The sequence below is a fragment of the Natrix helvetica genome (assembly GCF_964273705.1).
Source record: "Natrix helvetica genome assembly, chromosome: 5".
In the NCBI taxonomy this organism is placed as follows: domain Eukaryota; kingdom Metazoa; phylum Chordata; class Lepidosauria; order Squamata; family Natricidae; genus Natrix; species Natrix helvetica.
This window is the reverse complement of record NC_138551.1, coordinates 143305332-143329766: the sequence shown is the minus strand read 5'-3', so window position 1 is coordinate 143329766 and position 24435 is coordinate 143305332. Positions and strand designations below refer to the sequence as shown.

The window sequence follows — 24435 nt, the reverse complement described above, 5'->3', positions numbered from 1 at the left end:
AAACTGAATGCAGTATTCCAAGTCTTGTGTGTGAGGGGCGGTCTTAGAGATTCTTTGGTTGGGCTCTTTGTTGGTGTCTCCTTGACATTTTCTTGATTGGAGTATTATTTACTTGGTTGTTAATAATAATAATAATAATAAAAAATATTTATTTCTTAGCCGCACCCTCTCCCGAAGGACTCGGGGCGGCGTACAACAAAACATAGGAAATAAATATATCGACATACATATAACAAAACATATACCAAGACATATACACGACATACACAAGGAGGAGGTGAACTGATAGATAAAAACAAGTAAAAACACAATGTTTAAAAACCCCTAAATAAATTGAATGCAATTAAAATACCCCAAATAAAAAACCCGTCAGGAGCGATATAGTTGGATCAAAGTTGAGCCAGGCCAGCAACTTGAAAAAGGTGGGTCTTGAGCTTTACACGAAAGGAGCGGAGGTCAGAGGTCTGAAGTTAACCATGGAGTTAAATCTACGCTGATTTGTCCAAAGGTGCTTTTTCAAGGATGTAAATCCTTTCATTCCAAGTCCGAGCTGAAGAAGCTTCTCGGATGAGAAGCGAAACATCTTCAAAAGAAAAAACAAACAAGAAAAGTCCAGTTGCCTCCTGAAAAAAAAAAAAGCACCTTTGGGACCACCGTTGACCTGGATGACTTGAGAATCTCTACAGACTTTTAGCTACACAATTTGGGGTGAAGACCCTTGGAATGGTGTGGGAGTAGAAGTCACGTCGGGTGGATTCTGTACAGCATCCCACAATCCTTCAGTACGCAGAAGTAAGCTGCACTTCATTGACCAGGAAACATAGTTTGTTCCATCCAACCGGGTTATCAGTGATAAATTTGCTGATGATGCATGTGCCATCTTCTCCATAATAGTAAACACTTATAAACTAAACAGCTATCTGTATACTGTAATGCGTACCAACACCAAGTCTCTCTTCAGCTACGTCTGGTACACTCTGGGCCCATAACCACTGTTAAGTAATTAAGCTCCCCGTTAGAAGAGCGAGTATGCAGAGAAGCATAATGAGAGTGATATGGGATAACACGCACAAACCAGCATGCAGAGACACTGAATAGTATAAAAATATAGTAGTTTACTATGTAGAAATATAGAAGTATTCAGAGTCCGGTTAACAGTCCAAGTCATACACGGTTCAGTAATTCAGTTATCTAAATAGTCAGTGTAGCACACAAAATATAGTTAACAGTTGCAAACCACAATACCTCAGTATACACCGATCAGCTTCTAACAAAACAGAGAGCTAACAGCCATTCTGGTTCCCTCTTATAGCTGCTTGAGGTAACAAACCAATTACATCTCTGAATCATTTAAAGTAACAGTAAAGTAATCACAGCTTATATACATTGCCAAGCCAAGTCTAGGGTTACATCCCTAACACAGAGAAACCTCCAAGTGGCCTCAATGACCCTCTAAAAGGATGCAACTGACCAGCTGTCTGCAAGGAATATAAATCCTTCCATTCTCCACCAGCCATTCAGAGCTGAAGAAGCTTCTCGCATGAAAAGCCAAACGTCCTCCAAGAAGAGGAAAAAATAAGGAAGTCCAGTTACCTCCTGAAAAAGCACCTTTGGATCAACCGTGATTTGAATGACTTGAGAATCTCTATTCTATGATAATCTGGTTGCTGATTCCTAGTGAAGAAGTGCTGGAGTCTTTTTGTTCCCTTTTGGGCTGGTCGAGTGCCTCTTTTGCACAATCTATAATGTCTGTGTGTCTTATCGATTCGTCAGCGTGCCAGGCTTCTAGAAATCCGCTGGCATTTTTGGACTTGGCCTGGTCTAGGATGGTCACCTTTCCCCCATCAAATCTCAGGTTAAATCTGTCTATAGGTTGTGAAATTAAAGCGCTTTCGTCATGTCTTCTGACTGCCAGTTGCTGGTCTGTTTTGACCTAGGCCTCCCATGATCATGAAGCCGACTCCTCCTCGTCCGGATAAAACCCCTTTTATTTAGTTCAAAGGGAATTCCTCTCCAGCAAAGTCCCGGCTCAACAGTCTTCCATGAGATTTCACAACTGCAGACCTTATCTGGCTTGGAGAACTGCCAGGCCGATATCTGCAAAACTTGGCAAGGAGTCTCGGAGAGTCACGAACCAATTAAGCGAACTAATTTGTCTCCTGCAAACTCCACTCCCCTTTCGCTCCTCTTTTATTTCCTCTGGGAGGGGCCATTCACCCTCCACCTGTGGCTTTATTCCCGAATCGGCCCTTGTCTCTTAGCTGTTCCTTTCGTCTGGGAACTCTGCGCATGCGCCCACTGGGAACAGGCTCCAGCTGTTCTTCTGCCCCACTGATATCCGACTCCGAAGGCAGCTGATAACTGGCATACGGCTCTGGCCCCATCTCTGCCTCCGACACACAGAGCCCTCATCTGAGCCTTCCCCAGACTCCAGGACTGGCCCATGTTCCTCCCCAACCTCCTCACTGTCTGAATCTGTTGCCAGATCCGTTGGCTGCTGGCAGGCCACAACACAGTGCTCTCCAAATAATGTTTGGATGGTTAAGATGGAGACGGGAGAAGGGTCACCTAAGCCACTCTTGTGTTTTTAAGAGCATACTGGATGTTGTCTTAAAAACTCTTAATCCAAATCTCCAAGATGGTGCCTTGGGGGGTTGGGGGAGAGGGAGAGAGAGCAGATGCTAGAAAATCCACTTGGTATTCTGGTGCAGGTGGCGGTGACAATCGTGATGCTGAGTGAACGGGTTTTTCTTTTTCTTTTTAGTGATGGGATGGCTTATGTACCGACTGTTGTCACTTCCCTGTCAGGCTCTCCATGGAGGTGTCTTAACAAAATCGAAGGACAAGCAGAGGGCCCAATAACTTGTTTGAATGTGGAGCAAGTACCAGATGAAGCACTGCTGGTTAAAATGGAAGGAAGAAAGGAAAGAAGGAAGGAAGGAAAGATGGGAGAGAGAAATGGAGTGGGGAGGGAGGGAGGGAAGGAGAAAAGGGAATAGGGAGGGACGGAGGAAGGAAGGGGAAGAGGGGGAGGGAAGGAAGGAAGGAAAGATGGAAAAGAGATGGGAATGGGGAAGGAGGGGGGAAGGGAGGGACGGAAGAAGGAAGGGAAAAGGGGGAGGGAAGAAGGAAGGAAAGATGGAAAAGAGATGGGAATGGGGAAAGAGGGGGGGAAGGGAGGGAGGGAGGGGAAAAGGGAATAGGGAGGGATGGAGGAAGGAAGGGGAAGAGGGGGAGGGAAGGAAGGAAGGAAAGATGGAAAAGAGATGGGACTGGGGAAGGAGAGGGGAAGGGAGGGAGGGAGGAGAAAAGGGAATAGGGAGGGACGGAGGAAGGAAGGGGAAGAGGGGAGGGAAGAAGGAAGGAAAGATGGAAAAGAGATGGGACTGGGGAAGGAGAGGGGAAGGGAGGGAGGGAGGAGAAAAGGGAATAGGGAGGGACGGAGGAAGGAAGGGGAAGAGGGGGAGGGAAGGAAGGAAAGATGGAAAAGAGATGGGAATGGGGAAGGAGGGGGGAAGGGAGGGAGGAAGGAAGGAGAAAAGGGAATAGGGGGGATGGAGGAAGGAAGGGGAAGAGCGGGAGGGAAGGAAGGAAAGATGGAAAAGAGATGGGAATGGGGAGGGAGGGAGGGGAAGGGAGGGAGGAAGGAAGGAAGGAGAAAAGGGAATAGGGAGGGATGGAGGAAGGAAGGGGAAGGGAAGGAAGGAAGATTATAATGAGAGTGAGGGAGGGTCTCAGGGAAGTCCTGCCTTAACACTTGGCCAAGAAGGAAGGAAAGAGGGAGGGAAAGAAAGAAAGAAGAAAAGATAGAAGGAAAGGGAAATGGGATGTATGTATGTATGTATGTATGTATGTATGTATGTATGTATGTATGTGAAGATATGAGAAATGGGTGGATGGATAAATGGAAGGAAGGAAGGAAGGAATCTGCCAGGATTGGTTGTGGTTGAAGGAGGCATCTATTTCCTTCCTTATCTATCTCACAGAGCTCCTTTCCTTTCCTCGCAGAAACTCACTTTCCACCCCAAAAGAACCAGAGTCTTAAGGGAACTTGCTTGCATCTTACATTCTTATGTCTTTGACCTACTTACCAACGGGGTGAAGCACAAGCAACTACCATTTAGTGAGCCTTCTGACCATCTCTCTCTCTCTCTTTTTTTTTTAAAGCAGTCCATCCTTTTTAACATCTCGTTTCCCAGCGTTTTAGAGAAGCCCGCAGTGGGGTCTCTTGTAAGTCCCCACCTGGAGGAAACACCAGAATTTCCCCCACCATCATCCAGTCTTGTCTCCTGCAGTAGAAACCTCTGTGAAACATTCATATATAGAATATAGAATAACAGAGTTGGAAGGAACCTTGGAGGTCCTCTAGTCCAACCCCCTGCTTAGGCAGGAAACCCTACACCACTTCAGACAGATGGATATCCAACATCTTCTTAAAGACTTCCAGTGTTGGAGCATTCACAACTTCTGGAGGCAACTTGTTCCACTGGTTAATTGTTCTAACAACTGTCAGGAAATTCTTCTTAATCAGTTGCTTCTCTCCTTGATTAATTTCCATCCATTGTTTCTTGTCCTGCCTTCGGGTGCTTTGGAGAATAGCTTGACTCCCTCTTCTTTAGGGAAGCCCCTGAGATATCGGAAGACTGCTATCATGTCTCCCCTAGTCCTTTTCATTAAACTAGCCATGCCCAGTTCCTACAGCCGTTCTTTGTATGTTTTGACCTCCAGTTCCCTAAGATCTGAAAGCTTCTATCATGGTCCTTTTATGTCTTCTTCAGGGTAAAACTCTGCTTTGTCCTCTTAATGTGGTTGAGGGAAAGCTAGAGAAGGAAAATTGGACAGCATACACCCAAGATATGGATCTTTTAAGGGGTGGGGGGAACAGTCGGGTTAGGGCCATTAATTCTCTCCATTCCTGTTAAGCCAATGCAATCCTAAATTGCATTAACAGAGGAATGCAATCAGGATCAAGTGAGGTACTAATATCCCTCTATAAAGCCTTAGTAAGGCCACACCTTGGATACTGCATCCAGTTTTGGTCACCACACTATAAAAAAGATATTGAGACTCTGGAAAGAGTGCAGAGAAGATCAACCAGGATGATGAGGGGACTGGAGGATTAACATACGACGAACGGTTGCAGGAACTGGTCCCGGCTAGTCTAGTGAAAGAAGGACCAGGGGAGATATGATTGCAGCCTTCCAATATTTGAGGGGCTGCCACAGAGAGGAGGAAGGGGGTCAACTATTTTCCAAAGCACCTGAAGGCCAGAGAAGGAATAATGGATGGAAACTGAACATGGAAAGAGTCAACCTGAAAATAAGGAGAGACAATGAGACCAATCAACCCATGGAACAGAAGTTCCCTTCAAAAGTTGTGGGAGCTTCATCCCTGGAAGTTTTCAAGAAGAGATTGGACTGCCATCTGTCAGAAACAGTGTAGGGTCTCTTGCTTGGGCAGAGGGTTGGACTAGATGACCTACAAGGTCCCTTCCAACTCTGTTAATCTGTAATCATCCCTAGGTTGTTGTTTTTTTGGCCTTTAGACATATCCTGCCTTGAAATACAGCAAAACATCATTATTAATTTTCTATGAACCTAAAGAATCCATAACGCGTATGAACTTTGCATCCTGCGGTTAAACTAAAGAAGGCTTGGCAATTTTATCCATCAGTTTGACCTCTTCTTTGGCTCATCTCTCCCACTCATCCCACTGAGGTCAAACACCGACATTGTATTGTTAATGTGCTTGTTTGTGCGCATTTTATTATCTGCGCTCGGTAATGTGGAAGTTGTATCTCTGTCGGGTTTTTTTTTTTGCCGTGGATGTTCTAGTGATTGATTTATGCAAGCTGTCGAGCAAGGCTTCCATCGATTTGAGGGCGTAGAACTCCAATAAATAAATCAACCCCCTATAATCTGTCCCATTTCTAGAGGACTTTCATCAATCTTGCCAAACTTCCCGATGAGAATTTCCTCGAACAGGTTAAAATTGTTGGAAGCAAACCTGCCAGAATTGTATCTTTCATTTACTGGCTGTTTTTGGCGCTGGAAGGATTGGACTGTAAGTGGGATATCAAGTTTATTATACCTATCTTCAGTCTGTAAGTGGTTTTGGAGAACATTGAGGGGGTGGAGGAGAAACCCCCGGGAAACTGCTGGGGAAAACGGAGGTTTGATCTGTTTTGTTTGTGCCAGCTGGGCGGAAATCGCCCTCCCGTCCTCCAGCTGTGCGAAGATGTTTCTTAGAGGCCTTGTTGTAATTTGTTTCTCCAACTGCGACTGGGAAGCATCGGAAAGCAGAAGGGGATCAAACCCAGAAGCCCGTATCTTGTCGCGGGTCGACCTAAATTGCTTGAGTTGTCAGGAGGAGCCAAGTTGGAGGTGGAATTGATTTCCATTTACCTCAACCAGGTCAGGGACTTTGATGCATCTTAATTTATATACCCCAGAAGAGCCTTAGCTAACGTCTGGTGACTTCCGGCTAGGCCAGGATTTGAGTTGCATTCAGTTCTACCTTTTATTTTTGTAATGATTATCATCAGATTGTGTTGATCCACCTGGGAGGAAAACCTCTTCTTTTATTGTTGTTGTTAGTTGCGAAGTTGCGTCCGACCCATCGTGACTCCATGGACAACGTTCCTCCAGGCCTTCCTGTCCTCTACCACCCCCTGGAGTCCATTGAAGCTCATGCCTACTGCTTCAGTGACTCCATCCAGCCACCTCCTTCTCTGCCGTCCCCTTCTTCTTTTGCCCTCCATCGTTCCCAGCATGAGGCTCTTCTCCAGGGAGTCTTTCCTTCTCACGAGGTGGCCAAAGTACTTGAGTTTCATCTTTAGGATCTGGCCTTCTAAAGAGCAGTCAGGGTTGTTGATCTCCTCTAGGACTGACCGGTTGGATGGCTTTGCAGTCCAAGGGACTCGCAGGAGTCTTCTTCTCCAGCACCAGAGTTCAAAGGTCTCCATTCTTTGGCGCTCAGCCTTTCTTATGGTCCAACGTTCACAGCCATCCATTGCAACTGGGAAAACCATTGCCTTGACTATGCCCACTTGTGTTGGCAGGGTGATGTCTCTGCTTTTTAGTCTGCTGTCTAGATTTGCCATAGCTTTCCTCCCCAGGAGCGAACGTCTTTTAATTTCTTGCCTGCAGTCTCCATCTGCGGTGATCTTGGAGCCCAGGAAAATAAAATCTGTCACTCCCTCCATTTCTTCCCCATCTATTTGCCAGGAGTTGAGAGGGCCGGATGCCATGATCTTAGTTTTCTTAGTGTTGAGTTTCAAGCCAACTTTTGTACTCTCCTCCTTCAGGCTCTTTTATTGTTATGGACCTTCATTTGCCATGTTGGCCCAGTGCAGGTCAGTTAGGTAGATACAATACAATAATACAATACAATAGTAGAGTTGGAAGGGACCATGGAGGTCTTCTAGTCCAACCCCCTGCCCAGGCAGGAAACCCTATACCGTTTCAGACAAATGGCTATCCAACATCTTCTTAAAGACTTCCAGTGTTGGGGCTTTCACAACTTCTGGAGGCAACTTCTGTTCCACTGATTCATTGTTCTAACTGTCAGGAAATTTCTCCTCAGTTCTAAGTTGCTTCTCTCCTTGATTAGTTTCCACCCATTGCTTCTTGTTCTACCCTCAGGTGCCTTGGAGAATAGTTTGACTCCCTCTTCTTTGTGGCAACCCCTGAGATATTGGAACACTGCTATCATGTCTGCCCTAGTCCTTCTTTCTCTTAAGCTAAACATACCCAGTTCCTGCAACCGTTCTTCATATGTTTTAGTGTCCAGTCCCCTAATCATCTTTGTTGCTCTTCTCTGCACTCTTTCTAGAGTCTCCACATCTTTTCTACATCGTGGCGACCAGAACTGAATGCAGGATTCCAAGTGTGGCCTTACCAAGGCATTTCTTCAACATCTCAGGTTAGATCTGAGAGAGATCTGGCCCAAAGAAAATTCCAGAATCCGGTTGTATTCCAGTATTTTATCCACTATGCTACACTGCTTCTCTCTTTCTTTATCCATCTAGCTGTGCATCCATCACACCTCCATATGATATGAGGTTGGAAACTAATGATATGAGGGTGGAAACTAATCAAGGAGAGAAGCAACTTAGAACTGAGGAGAAACTTCCTGACAGTTAGAACAATGAATCAGTGGAACAGAATTTACCTCCAGAAGTTGTGAATGCCCCAAAACTGGAAGTCTTTAAGAAGAGGTTGGATAGCTATTTGTCTGGAACGGTATAGGGTTTCCTGCCTAGGCAGGGGGTTGGACTAGAAGGCCTCCAAGGTCCCTTCCAACTCTGCTATTGTATTGTAATGTATTGTATTGATATATATATATACCACTATTGAATGTCCCTTGTGTTTCCCTGCCAATGGATGACCACTGAAATGGAAAGGTTGCCTTCCTCTTCATCTGCCCAAACCCTGGGAGAAGTCCACAATGGGATCATCCATGATTAAGCAGCAATTGTTGTGGCCCGCCAGCGGCCAGCAGAGTCGGACAGTGAGGAGGTTGCGGAGAAGCATGGGCCAGTCCCAAAGGCTGGGGAAGGCTCGGACGAGGGCTCTGAGTCAGAGGCAGAGATGGGACCGAGGCCGTCTGGCAGCGATCAGGTGCCTTCAGAGTTAGACAGCAGTGAGGCAGAGGAACAGCTGGAGCCTGTTCCCAGGGTGCACAGAAAAAAAAGAACAACTCAGAAACCAGGGTTGACTTGGGAGCAAAGTCACAGGTGGAAGGTGATTGGCCCCTCCCGTAGGAAATAAAAGAGGAGCGAAAGGGGAGTGGGATTTTTTTGCAGGAAACCATTCGTTTGTTCGTTCGTTAGACTCGTTTCAGGAGTGTGAAGATCTGTCCCTGAATCTCAGGGACTCTGTGCCCAGCCTTTCCTTGCACAGCACCTCATTTGGGAAAATATTTACATGGCAGCTTTCCAAGATAGATAAGGTCTGTGGTCATAAATTCACCTTTGGAAGACTGTTTGCCAGGCCTTTGCTGAAGGTGAATGAGAGGAATTCACATTCGTTTAAAAAAAGGGGGTTTTGTCGGGACCAGGAACCTGCCTCCTGCTTTTTGGGGAAGCCTAGATCAGAAGAGCAATCCCTACTTCAAAGTCAAGAAATAAAGGACAAGGTGTACTTTTAGTGGCTTTTGCTATTCTACTTTGTTGTGGTTTTTTTCTGTCCTCTCTTTATATAAGCCTTTTATAAGAAAGGCTAATTGATCAATGGATTCAGAAGGTGGCGGGGTTCGCCGAAATGGCAAAAATTTCAGCTTTTCTAAAAGGTCAGAAGCAGGAGAATTATACACAGGAATGGGTAAAATGGATTGATTACATACAGAATAAATACCAGACTAGGAAGTACTATGTAGCCTTTAGGTAAGAATGTTTAGATTGATAGATGATCAGAGTAAATAATACATGGGACGCTCGGAATTGTTAGAGTGGTAATAATAATAATAATACTTTAATTTATAGACCGCACCCTTTCCTAAACAGGACTCGGGGCGGTGTACAGTCATATTAAAAACAATGTGAATACAAAAATATAGATATACATAGATACATAGATAGACGGAGGAGGTAGGATATGCACTGTACAATAATAAATTAAAATTCGAATAAAAATTAAAAATAAACTCTTAAAAACTACCCAAAATAAGATGTTTGCCAGGAGGTTGAAAGTGGGACTATAAATCAGCTAAGCCAGCTAATTGGAACAGGTGGGTCTTAAGTTTCTGTCAGAAGGAGCGGAGGTCGGTAGTAGTTCTAATATCGGGGGGGAGGTCATTCCAGAGGGTTGGGCCCATCACAGAGAAGGCTTTACTCCTGGGCGCCGCCCGTTGACACTGCTTAGTGGACGGCACCCGGAGGAGTCCCTCCCTGTGGGAGCGGATTGGTCGCAGGGATGTATGAGGTGAGATGTTGTATAGCGGAAGTCAGGGGGGTGGGTCTGAGTGGGAGGTGGGGGAGGGTTAGGGTGGAGGGTGGGGTAATATATATGCATAATTAACCTAGAAGATGGGATTAATGAAATATGTTACTTTAAGAGAAATTTATATCATGATTTATATATGTTTAATTACTTTAGAAGATGAGATCAATGGGCTATTGTTACTCTAAGAGAAACTTATATTATGATTGGGTGGAGAGGGGTACAATATCTGAATGAGTAATTTACCTTAAGATGGGGGCAGGGGAGGGGGTACATTATTTGGTACAATATTTGAATGAGAAATTTTTTTAAGTTGGGAGGAGGGCAGGGGATATAGTATTTGTATGTGATTTACATTATATGGAGGGGGGGAGTAAAAAAAGGGGAAAATGTTGTTTGTATAAAACTTTTTCAATTTAAAAAAAAAAAAAAGAAAGGCTAATTCTAGGGGTTGCAATCCAGAACCCTTTTGTTGGCTTTGAAAGAGAATTCTACCATTGACTGGGTATGTCTAGTCCAGGGGTCAGCAACCCACGGCTCAGGAGCCGCATGTGGCTCTTTCATCCCTCTGCTGTGGCTCCCTGTCGCCAGTCGTCTCCCCAATTGATAGGACTTTCGGTTAGGACAGGTAGAGGAAAAAGGACGCCACGCTAGGAGGAGACTCTATGGTGGGGAAACCAGACTTCCGGTAGGCAGAGGAAAAAGAATGCCGTGCTAGGAGGAGACTCTATGGTGGGGGAACCAGACTTCCAATCGGCAGAGGAAAAAGGACACCACGCTAGGAGGAGACTCTATGGTGGGGAAGCCAGACTTCCGGTAGGCAGAGGAAAAAGGACACCACGCTAGGAGGAGACTCTATGGTGGGGAAACCAGACTTCCAGTCGGCAGAGGAAAAAGGACACCACGCTAGGAGGAGACTCTATGGTGGGGAAACCAGACTTCCGGTAGGCAGAGGAAAAAGAATGCCGTGCTAGGAGGAGACTCTATGGTGGGGGAACCGGACTTCCGGTTGGCTCCAGAATTGAACAGGGGGCTTCTTTGTGGCTCTTTGAGTGCTTAAGGTTGCCTACCCTTGGTCTAGTCTAATGAAGAAAAGGACTAGGGGTGACAAGATAGCAGCCTTCCAATGTTTGAGGGGCTGCCACAAAGAAGAGGCAGTCAAGCGATTCTCCAAAGCATCAGAAGGCAGGATGAGAAGCCATGGGTGAAAACAAGGAGAGAAGGCAACCTAGAACCAGGGAGACATTTCCAGACAGTGAGAATAATCAATCAGTGCTCTGAAACTGGACACTTTTAAGGAGAGATTGGATGGGCTATTTCTGCAGAATGGGTACAGGGGGTTGGACTAGAAGACCTCCAAGGTCCCTTCCAACTGTTATTCTGTTATTTGTTATGCTTCTTATGCCCAGCTTAATGGCACGTGCAAAACAGGCAGGTGGATGAACTTGTCAATACGTGGGATCCTGTTTTATAAGAGCAGAGTGAATATTTAGCGAATTAAATATATATATAAATTTAATACAACTTGGAGGGAAGCCAAGCATTAAATAACGGTGCTATTAGGATTATAGGCCTAATATCAGTCCTAGGAGCGAGTCAAATCTTAAAATCCTCACTTTAATTTCTAGTACAGGGGCAATCACATAGGGAGGAAGGGATTTAGGGATTTTCTCTGCCCTGGCTAATGAAATAATAACAATAATAGCAGGAATAATAATAATAGTAATAATAATAATAACAGGTCCTTGGTAAGGACTCAGTAGGTAGACAAAATGCCAAACCCAGTCTGAACATCTGTCTGACTGTGAATAATAATAATAATAATAATAATAATAATAATAATAATAATAATAATAATAATAATAATAATAATAATAACAACAACAACAACAACAACAACAATAACAACAACAATAACAACAATAGAAAAATTGCTGCAGGCTGTGAAAACAGAGAACAGCATAAAAACAACAAAAACAAAGGCAGAATCTAAGGAAAAACAGCTGGATGACAGATTAAATCGATGGAAAAACCAAAGCTTTGCATGGACAGCACTTGAAAAACATCGAAGGAAAATGTGATGACAACTTGACATGGACATGGATTAAGATGGGAACCATCAAGAAAGAAACGGAAGGTTTAATACTGACTGCTCAAGAACAAGCACTACAAACTAATGTCATGAAAGCGAAGCTACAAAAATCCACGGACAACCAAAACTGCCAACTTTGCAATAACAAAGTCAAAACTATTTCACATTTAATATGTGAATGCAGCAAAATCGCACAGATTACAAAGCTAGACACAACAGAGTTGCTAAAATAATCCACTGGTCATTATGTAAAAAATATGATCAAGAAAGTCATGGGAACACAAAGTGGAAAAAGTTATGGAAAATGAGAAGGTGAAGATCTTGTGGGACTTTCGAATACAAACGGATCGTCATTTGGAGCACAACACGCCAGATATCATGGTTGTAGAGGGCCGAAGTGTACAGTTTATTGATATCGCTGTTCCTGGAGATGCCAGAGACAAAGAAAAAGAACTAGGAAAAATAATGAAATATCGTGACCCGGCCATCGAAACTACACGGCTATGGATGAAGCATGTCACAGGGATACCCATTGTCATCGGGGCACTTGGCACCATGTCCAAGAATTTTACAAGATACATCAACAAAGTGTAGCTTCCTGCAATAAAACCAGCGGAAGTGCAAAAAACTGCCCTACTTGGAAGATCGTATATTTTAAGAAGGTCCTTGGTTGATACGTAGGATGCTGGCAGCAACCCCTACCAACCATCAGCACAAGTCACTGGTATTTGCAACACATCTTTAAATGTTCAGTTGACTGAGTTTCATGTTTAATGAATAAAAGAAATAATATTAATAATAATTGGACCATCGTATATTTTAAGAAGGTCCTTGGTTGATACCTAGGACGCTGCCAGCAAACCGTATCAACCATTAGCACCAGTCACTGGTATTTGTAATGCCTTTTTGAATGTTCATTTGGCTGAGTTTCATGTTTAATGAATAAAGTATATAACCGGGATGGCGAAGCTATGGCACGTGTGCCACAGGTGGCACACGGAGCCATTTGTCAGGGCAGGTCAGGTGCTGCACTGTCAGCTGGCCAGCCATTTTTTGCCCTCCCCAGGCTCCAGAGGCTTTATAGGAGCTTGGGGAGGGCGAAAAGAGCCTCCCCACCCCCCCCAGAGGCCCTCTGGATGCTTCATGAGCTTCCCTGAAACCTCCGGAGCGCAGAAAACCAGTCCTATGGGCAAACCGGAAGTTCAGGAACGGACTTACGGTTTGCTCGGAGGGTCGTTTTCAGCGCTCCGAAGGCTTCAGGGAAGCCTCCTGAAGGTTCCTGAAGTTTCCGGAGCGCAAAAAACTGGCCCTATGGGCAAACCGTAAGTTCAGGAATGGACTTCCGGTTTGCTCAGAGGGTCGTTTTGACTGCTCCAGAGGCTTCAGGGAAGCTTCCTGAAGGTCCCTGAAGCCTCCGGAGGGCCTCCGGGGCGGGGCAGGGGAGACTGTTTTCGCCCTCCCCAGGCTCCTATAAAGCCTCTGGAGACTGGGGAAGGCGAAAAAAGCATGCAAACAATGGGGGGGTCGCGCCTGTAGTGTGCGCATGTGCACTCGGAGGGGGGGGTCACGCATTGCATTATAGGTGCGGCACACCCGCACACGACCCTCCTGCGCTCCCCCCACTTATGGCATGCGACCACTTATGGCATGCGAGCCAAAAAAGGTTCGCCATCGCTGGTATATAATGATAATAATAATAATTCTAAATTGACCTGACTTGAACACTCTGACTCTACAAAAAACCGCCCTACTTGGAACAACTTATATCCTCCGACGTTACCTTAACAGTTCCTAGGTCCTTGGTTAGGACTCGAGCTGTTAGGCTACCAACCAGCCCCAAAGGCTGTGAATCTCACCAAAGATTAAATAATAATAATAATGATAATAATAATGATAATAATAATAACAACAATAACAACAACAACAATAATAATAATAATAACCTACAAAAATGCATTTTTGAATGTTCAGTTGACTGAGTTTCATGTTTAATGAATAAAAGAAATAATAATAATAATTATTATTATTCCATGACCAAGAATTTTACAAAACACATCAAGGAATTGCAGCTTCCTGCAATAACACCAGCAGAACTGCAAAAAACTGGGCTGTTCGGAATAACATACAAGAAGATACTTGGTCGACGCCTAGGATGCTGGCAGCAACCCGTGTCAACCATCAGAGTCAGTCAGTGATATTTGTGATACATTTTTAAATGTTCAGTTGACGGAGTTTCATGTTTAATGAATGCAATTTATAATAATAATATTGTGTATTTTAAGAAGGTACTTGGTTGATACCTAAGATGCTGACAGCAACTCCTATCAACCATTAGTACCAGTCAATGCTATTTGTGATACATCTTTAAATGTTCAGTTTCACGTTAAATGAACAAAAGAGATAATAATAATAATAATAATAATAATAATAATAATAATAATAATAATAATAATAATAATCGCGCAGACTGAAAAAAAATACTCAGCTGCTGTAAAAAAATCGCGCAGACTGACTATAAAATGCGGCACAATTCAGTGGCACAAATGATCCACTGGAATTTGTGCAAAAATTATAATATTAAAACAGCAGCAAACTGGTGGGAACATAAGCCTGAAAAAGTCGTCGAGAGTCAGATGGTCAAGATCTTGTGGGATTTTCGTATACAAACAGACAAAATACTAGCGCCTAACACGCCAGACATCACACTGGTTGAGAAAAATAAGGTTACAATCATAGACATCGCAATACCAGGTGATAGCAGGGTCGACGAGAAGGAACATGAAAAAAAATCGCGAAATACCAGGACTTAAAAATCGAAATTCAACAATTATGGCACAAACCAGCAGTGGTAATTCCAGTGGTAATCGGCACACTGGGTGCTATTCCAAAAGCACTGGAATTACATTTAAAACAGTTAAAACTTGACAAAATCACCATCAGTCAAATGCAAAAGGCCGCACTACTTGGATCTGCACGTATATTAAGAAAATACGTTACGACGTCCTAGGCCCCTGGGTGGGGCCCGACTAGTAATCAATGCCAAATCCAGCGAATCAACTGGCCGCTGTGATACAATCTAATAATAATAATAATAATAATAATAATAATAATAATAATAATAATAATAATAATAATAATAATAATAATGCAGCAGCAGCAGCAGCCACAAAATCAACACTGGGATCCCTGAACAATTGCTTGTGCCCTTGAAAACTTCCAGTGTGCGTTCCTCTCCAAAGCCTGTGTGATTTACAACACAGATAATTCTCTGTCTCTGTGTGTCTTTTTTTTCCCCTTGTGTGCCCGGAGAGTGTGTATTTTCTTTGTAATAAAACCTTGGCTTAGGCAAATAAATTTGCAGAGACAGTTTTACTGACAGCTGCCCCCCCCCCTCTTCGACTTTCTCCAACAGCCCTGTTCCCATGTAATAAAATGGAGGGGGAAGGGGGGAAACCCAGAATGAATTTTCATCTAGGACAACGCGGGGTGCATTTTAAAAAACCGGAGCCGTGCGGAGGTGTCTGCAGAAGTGCTTTCATCTCGGCAGTGCCGTTTCAAGTTTGCCCAGCTCTCGCACAAGAAAATAAATCATAAAGTGAGGTCGGAGGTCATCCCGACCAGTTACCAGAAAGGATGAATGGGAGAGATTTTTTTTGGTGTGTGTGTGTGTGTGTGTGTGTCACTTTTTTTTATCAAAATAGAAATCAGTGGTGGGATCCTGCCAGTTTAATAACCGGTTCGGTGATCGCGTGCTCTGCGCGAATACACAGTTTTAACAAAACTTACCTTCCATGTTACTTCTGGGGGGTAACGCAGCTGAGGTACGGCAAGCCGCTCAGCCGTGTGAATCAGCTGAGAGGATATAGGTAAATCAAGCGCAGGGGCAGGTGGGCTTCTGAACTTCCTGATCGTCAGAGCGAACTGGCTCGCTTCCCACCTGATCGTCAGAGCGAACTGGTTTGCTATCCAGCTGATCGTCAGAGCGAACCGGCTCGCTACCCAGCTGATCGTCGGAGCGAACCAGCTTGCTACCCAGCTGATCGTCGGAGCAAACTGGCTCTCTACCCAGCTGATTGTTGGAGCGAACCGGTTCGCTACCCAGCTGATCGTCGGAGCGAACCGGCTCGCTACCCAGCTGATTGTCGGAGCGAACCGGATCGCTACCCAGCTGATCATCGGAGCGAACCAGCTCACTACCCAGCTGATCATTGGAGCGAACCAGCTCGCTACCCAGCTGATCTTCGGAGCGAACCAGCTCGTTACCCAGCTGATTGTTAGGACATCCGACTATCTACCTAAACGCCAGACGCACAGAAAAGCACTGAAAAGCAGCTGCTGTTGGGGATCGCGGAGGGCGAGCCTGCAGAGCGCGCTCAGGAAGTCCCCGCCTTCCTGAGCGCGCTCCGCCGGCTCGCACTCCGCGATCCCCAACAGCAGCTGCTTTTCAGTGCTTTTCTGTGCGTCTGGTGTTTAGGACATCCGGCTATCTACCTAAACGCCAGACGCACAGAAAAGCACTGAAAAGCACTTTGCCTCCAAGCCACTTCGTCTTGATGACGTCGCCGACGTTGCTGCTGGGCGCGGCCGGACGGAGGTAACCAGAGTGGCGCCGAGGGGTCCGGGAGGACGAAAGAGTGAGCGAGCGAGCGATGGAGGATCAGGCAGCCTGATCCTCGGTCGCTCGTCCGCCGGACTGCCTCGGCACCACTCTGACTACTTCCATCCGTCCGCGCATGGCAGCTGCGGCAACGTCATCAAGCCCCTGACACTTCTGGACGTCTATTGCAGTCGCGAGGAGCGCGCAAAGTACAGCGGAGGCAGGAAGGATGTTGGCACTTCCGAGAACCCTCCTGCCTCCGCCGGTTGCCCAGCTGGCACCGCCCCACGCGCCCTCCTCCTCCTCCCTCCTCTTCCTCATATATATATATGAAACTCCCTTGTGGATATTATTATTATATATTATTATTTCATGATGAGAGGTGAGCCTCTGCCTCCCCTGCCTCCCTGACAGCACGTCCCAATAGATTCCTATTAAGGTTACGCACTTTCCCAGCAAAAAAAAAGAAAAGAGAGAAAGAAACCCTGCTATTATTTTCACCAATAAAGGAGAATATGTGTAGCTCAGAATTGAAACGAGGGCTCCTTGGTGCGCTCTGAGCTCGGTTGTTTTCTTGCGGACGTTTTATTACCCAACTCGGTAACATTATCAGTGCTAGTTGGCGAGGAGTAGCACGGAGGATGTTACCCTGTTTGGGAGATGCAACTTCGGCAAGAAAAGAACCAAACTCAGCGATCTCTCATTATCCTTTAAAAATCTCCAAGATGGTGGCTTAGCATTAGCCCATGGCAGCTAATTGAGATTCTAGCGGGATAACCGTGTTTAAGAAACGATGGTTTATTCACGTTATGTGATTGCGGTGAGTGGTCTTTTGTGTTCACTTCATCCTCCAAAGGGCTGGGGACAGTGCAAGGCAAATTATTCTGCTGCTCCCCCAATTCCTGCCCCCTTGCCCCCCCCACATGTCCCTTACCCCTCCCCATCTCCCCACATATTTATTTATTTATTCCCTCGACATTTGCTTTGGGGGCAGCTTATTGCCACCCTCTGCGTTTTCACTTTTCCCTTGGAAGAGAGATTTTGACACTGCCGGCAGGCATGTTATTTCATTAGCAGGTTCGCACCTTGTCACCTATTCTCTTGGAAACAACGAGGTGTAACTTGAGAGTAGCTGAGGCGGAAGGGAAAGGGCAGAGCTCTTGAAGGCTGCTGGTCTGAAGAATTTTTGTCTGTCTCTCCGTCCTTTTTTCTGGCCTCCCCTTCCGGGTCAGTTCCGTATGAAGTCTATGGGACATGCTTTGAGGTTTTTACAAAACGGCAGCCATGTTGGGTCTGGCCCAGCCCTTTACTGGAGACCAATGTGGTAGCTCCCTGTTGTCCTAGGATGCTCTTAGCTGTCTTTCTTTGTTTTCATTGGAGAAGATAACTCTGTTTTCTTCCATCCAGCCACCCATCTGCCCATCCACCCAACTTGTCCATCTGTCTGTCATCTCCCTCTGACATCTGTCTGTATCTATCTTTCACATTATCTATGTATCTACCTATTTATCTATTTATCTATCTATCTATCTATCATCTATCTATCTTCATCTATCTCATCTCTGTCACATGTGCATCTAATTATCTATATATCCCTCCATCCATCCATCATTTTTCTCAAACATCTCTCTCTCTCCTATCCATCTATCTCATCTATCACACGTGCATCTAATTATCTATATATCCATCTATCCATCCATCATTTTTCCAATCTATCTATCTATCTATCTATCTATCTATCTATCTATCTATCTATCTATCTATCTATCTATCTATCAATCAATCATCTCTCACATCTCTCTCACACACACATCTAATTCTCTTTCTGTCTGTCTCTGTCTATCTATCTATCTTTCTATCTATCTATTCATCTATCTATCCATCCATATCCATCATTTTTACTCAAACATTATCTATCTACTGTATCTATCTATCTTTCTATCTATCTATCTATCCATCTATCTATCCATCCATATCCATCATTTTTTCTCAAACATTATCTATCTACCATATCTATCTATCTTTCTATCTATCCATCTATCTATCCATCCATATCCTTCATTTTTTCTCAAACATTATCTATCTACTCTATCTATCTATCTATCTATCTATCTATCTATCTATCTATCTATCTATCTATCTATCTATCATCTATCTATCTGTCTATCTATCCATCTATCCATCTATCCATCTATCTATCCATCCATATCCATCATTTTTTCTCAAATATTATCTATCTACCGTATCTATCTATCTATCTATCTATCTATCTATCTATCTATCTATCTATCTATCTATCTATCTATCTATCATCTATCAATCTATCATCTCTCACATCCCTCTCACACATATCTAATTCTATCTTTCTGTCTGTCTGTCTGTCTATCATCTATCTATCTATCTATCTATCTATCTATCTATCTATCTATCTATCTATCTATCTATCTATCTATCTATCTATCATTCCTCTTTTCCCCCTCCCATTCACATTTCATATGAGTTTATTTTGAAACGTTACTTTCTTAGCTGCAAAGAAACAGATGCAAGAACAAGTTAAGAGAAATACGAAGGGGCGAGAGGTGAAAAAAACATTTCCAAATTATTTCAGGGAAAAGTGGTAGTAGAATTAAATGTTTGCAAGTGGGAGTCTGGGCAAATCAGCGTATAATTGCGAAGGAAGCTGCATAATTGTCTCGTGGCCAAATCTACTTGTTTGAACACCGTATTATTGCATCAGAGAAGCAGATATGAAATGGTGATTTCAGCTGGTGATCTTCAGTGAAATAAAGATGGCTCGTTCATTTTATTGCTTCTGGAAATTGCAACAAGCAGATTGAAGTAAGGTTCTGCTTAGGTGCGATGCGTGAACTTTGGTTAAATTTATTTATTTAGTTCAAGGTTTTCTCAGAGTGGACCTTGTTCTTTTTACAATGGGATGAGTACCATGCCTGAAAGGAAATCCATGCAAGTCTATTCCTTTCTTCCCCAGTTCACCCAGCAAGGATACTGGTTGGGATGATGGAGATTGTGGAAGTTGTAATCTACACCCTCAACATCCTGTTGAGTTCAGTGTCTAATGGGAGGTGGGGATCAGTGTGCAAACAAACAAGAAGTGTTCAACCATCAACCACGGGAGGTGGTGAACATCTCATGAACTTCCATCCATTCTTCGACATTTACGTTTTATTCATTTTAATTTTATTTATTTTGACAAGTATCTATGTTACAGTGAAAGACAGAAATCTGGTGAATGTCAACATTCACCGGTGAATGTCAACACATACCAAATACGTAGGGTTAGGGTTTCAACATTCACATAGTCGCTTGGTGTATGTCCGAAATATTTGCTAAATACCCTTATTTATGACCTAACCCTAACCCTAACCCTACGTATTTGGTATGTGTTGACATTCACCGGTGAAAGTCGACATTCACCAATTTCTGTCTTTCACAGTAACATCTATAAGATAATAGATATAAGTACGTACAAGATTATGGAGACACGAAATGGATACGAATAAAAGGGAACATTAGGACAGGGAAGGTACCAGGGGTGGGTTCCTGCCAGTTCTAACTTCCTTCTATAGAAGAGGTTCCACAAATCTACAGTGCCGTTTAGAACCGGTTCCAGCTCCCTCCCCCCCTGCCCGTCCGCACATCATCAAGATGAAGAGCGAGAGGAGGAATTCTGGAAGTTGAAGTCCACAAGTCTTAAAGCTGTCAAGTTTGAACACCCCTAGGTTTTTTTTTCTAAAGAGTTAGGGGTGCAAGGGTCTTGTAACTTGACAGCTTTAAGACTTGCACACTTCAATGCCAGAGTTTCTGAGCCAATATGACTGGAGGAGGAATTCTGGGAGTTGAAGTCCACAAGTCTTAAAGCCCTCAAGCTTTAAGGTTTTTTTTTCCTAAAGGGTTAGGGGTGCCAGGGTCTTGTAACTTGACAGCTTTAAGACTTGCACGCTTCAATGCCAGAGTTCCTGAGCCAACATTTTGGTTGCTAAGCAAGAGCGTTGTTAAGTGAGCTTCACCACATTTTACAAGTTGGCCATGCCCACCCAGTCACATGACTGCCAAGCCACTCCCACCCGGTCACATGGCCGGCAAGCCACTTCCACCCGGTCACATGGCCGGCAAGCCACTCTTACAAAGCAAGCCACACCTACAGAAGAGGTTCTAAAAAAAATTTGAAACCCACCACTGGATGGTAGGTATGTTGGTGCACTTATGCAGCCTTACAGACCTCTTAGGAATGGGGTGAAGTCAACAGTAGACAGTCAGGTTAAGGTTTTGGGGGTTTGGGGATGTAACAAGGGAGTCGGGTAGGGGATTCCAGGCATTGACCACTGTTGCTGAAGTCGTATTTTCTGCCATTGAGTTTGGAGTGGTTTACCTTAACTTTGCATCTATTGTGTGCTCCTGTGTTTTTGTGGTTAAAACTGAAGTAGTCATTGACAAGGAGGACATCGTAGAAGATAATTTTGTGTACTACGCTTGGGTCAGACCGAAGGCGGCGAAGTTCTAAGTTGTCTAAGCGCAAAATTTCAAGTCTGGTAGCATAAGGGATTCTGTTGCGAGCAGAGGAGTGGAGGACTCTTCTCGTGAAATATCTCTGGACTCGCTCAATTGTATTAATGTCCAATAAGATAGACATCTTCTGAAGGGCTCCAAAATTTCAAATCTTCTCTTCTCCGCTCTCTCCCCTTGGCAGGTAACAGATGGTGGCACCATCAAACAGAAAATCTTCACCTTTGATGCCATGTTCTCCACCAACCAGTCACACATGGAGAACTACCGTAAGAGAGAAGACCTGGTCTACCAGTCCACAGTGAGGTAACTCAAACCATCTCCTTCAAAATACGTAAATCCAGCGCATCATAACTGCGCAGAGATATACGAATAAGAGGTTCACCTGTGGAATATCCGCTTACAGATTTCTTCAATCCAGCATTTTTCTCCCCCTCCCTCTGCCCCCCCAGGGTCAAGTTGATGTGATTTAAGCAACAGAAACCCAATTATAATGGATCAAAAATCCACGTTCAGATGAGGAATGGAATAAAGTGGGTTGGAGGAAGTCTTATGGAGATTCTCAGTCTTTTTCAAGAGGCAAATGGACTTTCTGGGGGTTTTTTTTTTGAAGACGTTTCACTTCTCATCCAAGAAGCTTCTTCAGCTCTGACTGGATGGTGGGGAAGGGAAGGATTTGTCCTCTTTGCAGACCGCTGGTCGTTTGCATCCTTTTTAGAGGGTCCTTGAGGCCACTTGGAGGTTTACCTGTGACCTCAGGGTCACCTGAGCAGTGCAAATGGGCACGGAGCCTTCTTGGAACTGCTGAAAGGACTGTGTTGTAAACTGGAGATAGAGGTTGTCGTATCCCTCTTCCCCCTCTGTTGAGAGAGGGCTGTTTAGTTTAGTCATAGATGGCCTCTTTGACCCCTCTTCCTTCAAACCAGTGGTCCTCCCTGTCCAAAATGTGGACTTCGCCGTCTTCAAAAGAGCAGCGAAGAAGGTTCCACACCAGTGGTGAAATTCAAAATTTTTTACTACCGTTTCTGTGGGCGTGGCTTGGTGGGCGTGGCAGGAGAAGGATACTGCAAAATCTCCATTCCCACCCTACTCTGCGGCCAGCCAGAGGTGGCATTTGCCGGTTCTCCGAACTACTCAAAATCTCCGCTACCGGTTCTCCAGAACTTGCTGGATTTCAGCCCTGCTCCACACCTATTTGCACCACTCAGGTGACCCCGAAGACACAGAGCTAAACCTCCAAGTGGCCTCAACGACTCTCAGAAAGGATGCAAACGACCAGCTGTCTGCAAGGAGTATCGATCTTTCCATTCCTCACCCTCATCCAGAGCTGAAGAGGCTTCTTGGGTGAGAAGCAAAACGTCTTCGAAGAAAAAAAAACCCCATAATGTCTAGTGGCCTCTTGATAAGAAAGCACTTGTGGGATTGCTTGGAGGATCTGAATCAAATCCATAATTTCAGTAGGGTCTGGTTAATGAGGACCATTTACGGCTGTTGGCACCCATGATGCCAGTCGTAAGTCGAGGACTTCACAACCATGAAATTCGCTCTACAACCGTTGTAAAACCAATAGTAAAATCGTTTCGGTTCATATGGGTGACACGTTCTGCACCTGTCATGATTTACGACCGTACAGGTAGTCCTCAACTTACAAACAATTCATTTAGTGACCGTTAGTGAAGTTACAAGGTCACTGGAAAAAAGTGACTTACGGCCATTCTTCACACCGACAGCCATTGCAGCATCCCCACGGTCCCATCACCAAAATTCAGATGCTTGACGACTGGTTCATATTTATGATGGTTTCAATGTGATTCCTAAAGTCAATAGAGGAACCAGTTTCATGTCACTAACTTAACGACTGCAATGCTTCCCTTAACCACGTTGGCAAGGAAGGTTGCAAAATGGGGTGAAACTCACTTAACGGCTTCCTCGTTTAGCCACAGAAATTTTGGGCTTCCTTGGTCGTAAGTCGAGGATTACCCCGTTCATGGGAAATCCCTATTACGGTCGTAAGTCAGGGAGTACTTTCTATGCCACCTTGAGCTCTGGCACACATCTTTGGGGCATCACTTTCTCTGGGCAGTTGTGATTGTGGTTGCTGACAACACACCCAGTGTGGGATAGAGGGGATTGTGTTGCAACCGGCCACATTCTGAGCAGAAGGGACAGGAAGCTCTACGTTGTTCAGAATGGGAAAGAAACATAGGAAATAGGAATTAATGCACATGGGGGAACCCTGTTGTTCTGACCTAGGCTTCCCAAGATCATGAAGCTGACTCCTCGTCCCGATAAAGCCCCTTTTATTTAGTTTAAAGGGAATTCCTCTCCAGCAAAGTCCCGGCCAACCAGTCTTTCAAGAGATTTCACAACTGCAGACCTTGATCAGGCTTGGAGAGCTGCCAGGCCGATATCTTCCAAACTCCATGCTGTAGCAGCAATTCCTTGGCAAGAAGTCAGGAACGGATCTTCACCTGAATGGATTGAACTCATTGTCTCCTGCAAACTCCCCTCCCCTTTTGCTCCTCTTTTATTCCCAATTAAGCGAACAAATTGTCTCTTGCAAACTCCACTCCTCTTTCGCTCCTCTTTTATTTCCTCTGGGAGGGGCCATTCACCGTCCATCTGTGGCTTTACTCCCAAGTCGACCCCTGTTCCTAAGCTGTTCCCTTCCTTTGGCACTCTCCGCATGCACACTTCGGGAACAGGCTCCAGCTGTTCTTCTGCCTCACTGATGTCTGACTCTAAAGGCAGCTGATAACTGTCAGACGGCTCTGGCCCCCTCTCTGCCTCCGACACAGAGCCCTCATCTGAGCCTTCCCCAGACTCCAGGACTGGCCCATGTTCCTCCCCAACCTCCTCACTGTCCGAATCTGCTGCCAGCTCCACTGGTGGGCTACAACCCAGGGTTAGGGGAGAGAAAAGGGCAGAAATGGAGTGGAGGGTGAGGAAGGAGAACTCAGCAGAAAGGACCCCGACTCATCGCGGCCCAGTGAGGCCGCCCACGTTGTTGACAAACGCAGCTCCTGCCGTCGCTTGATTGGCGAGAGAGAGAGAGAAAGAAAGAGAGAGAGCGAAAGGAAGACGTGAGGGATAAGGAGTCCACATTTACATATAAATGAAGATATTTACAAATTAATGCATTTTGAGCAAGAGGAAGGTCCCAGCGCTGCAGCTGCCAAGGCGACAGCCTGCCGAAGACTGGGCTGGCGGGGGAGGGGGATCCGGTAGCGAGTGCGAGGCAGCAGGAGTGGGTCTTCCGAACGGGTCTCCCCCTTCCAGGC

At 44.9% G+C, this 24435-nt stretch overlaps 1 protein-coding gene across 2 annotated transcripts in view; it reads left to right on the top strand.

The window, feature by feature from the left end:
• Positions 1-24435, top strand: part of IGSF21 (immunoglobin superfamily member 21) — a 219966-nt gene that overhangs the window by 107280 nt on the left and 88251 nt on the right. For both annotated transcript variants that reach the window (XM_081954668.1, XM_081954667.1), the window contains exon 3: positions 21339-21460. In XM_081954668.1, the coding sequence (XP_081810794.1) occupies positions 21339-21460 (122 nt within the window). The remainder of the gene's footprint in view (positions 1-21338; positions 21461-24435) is intronic.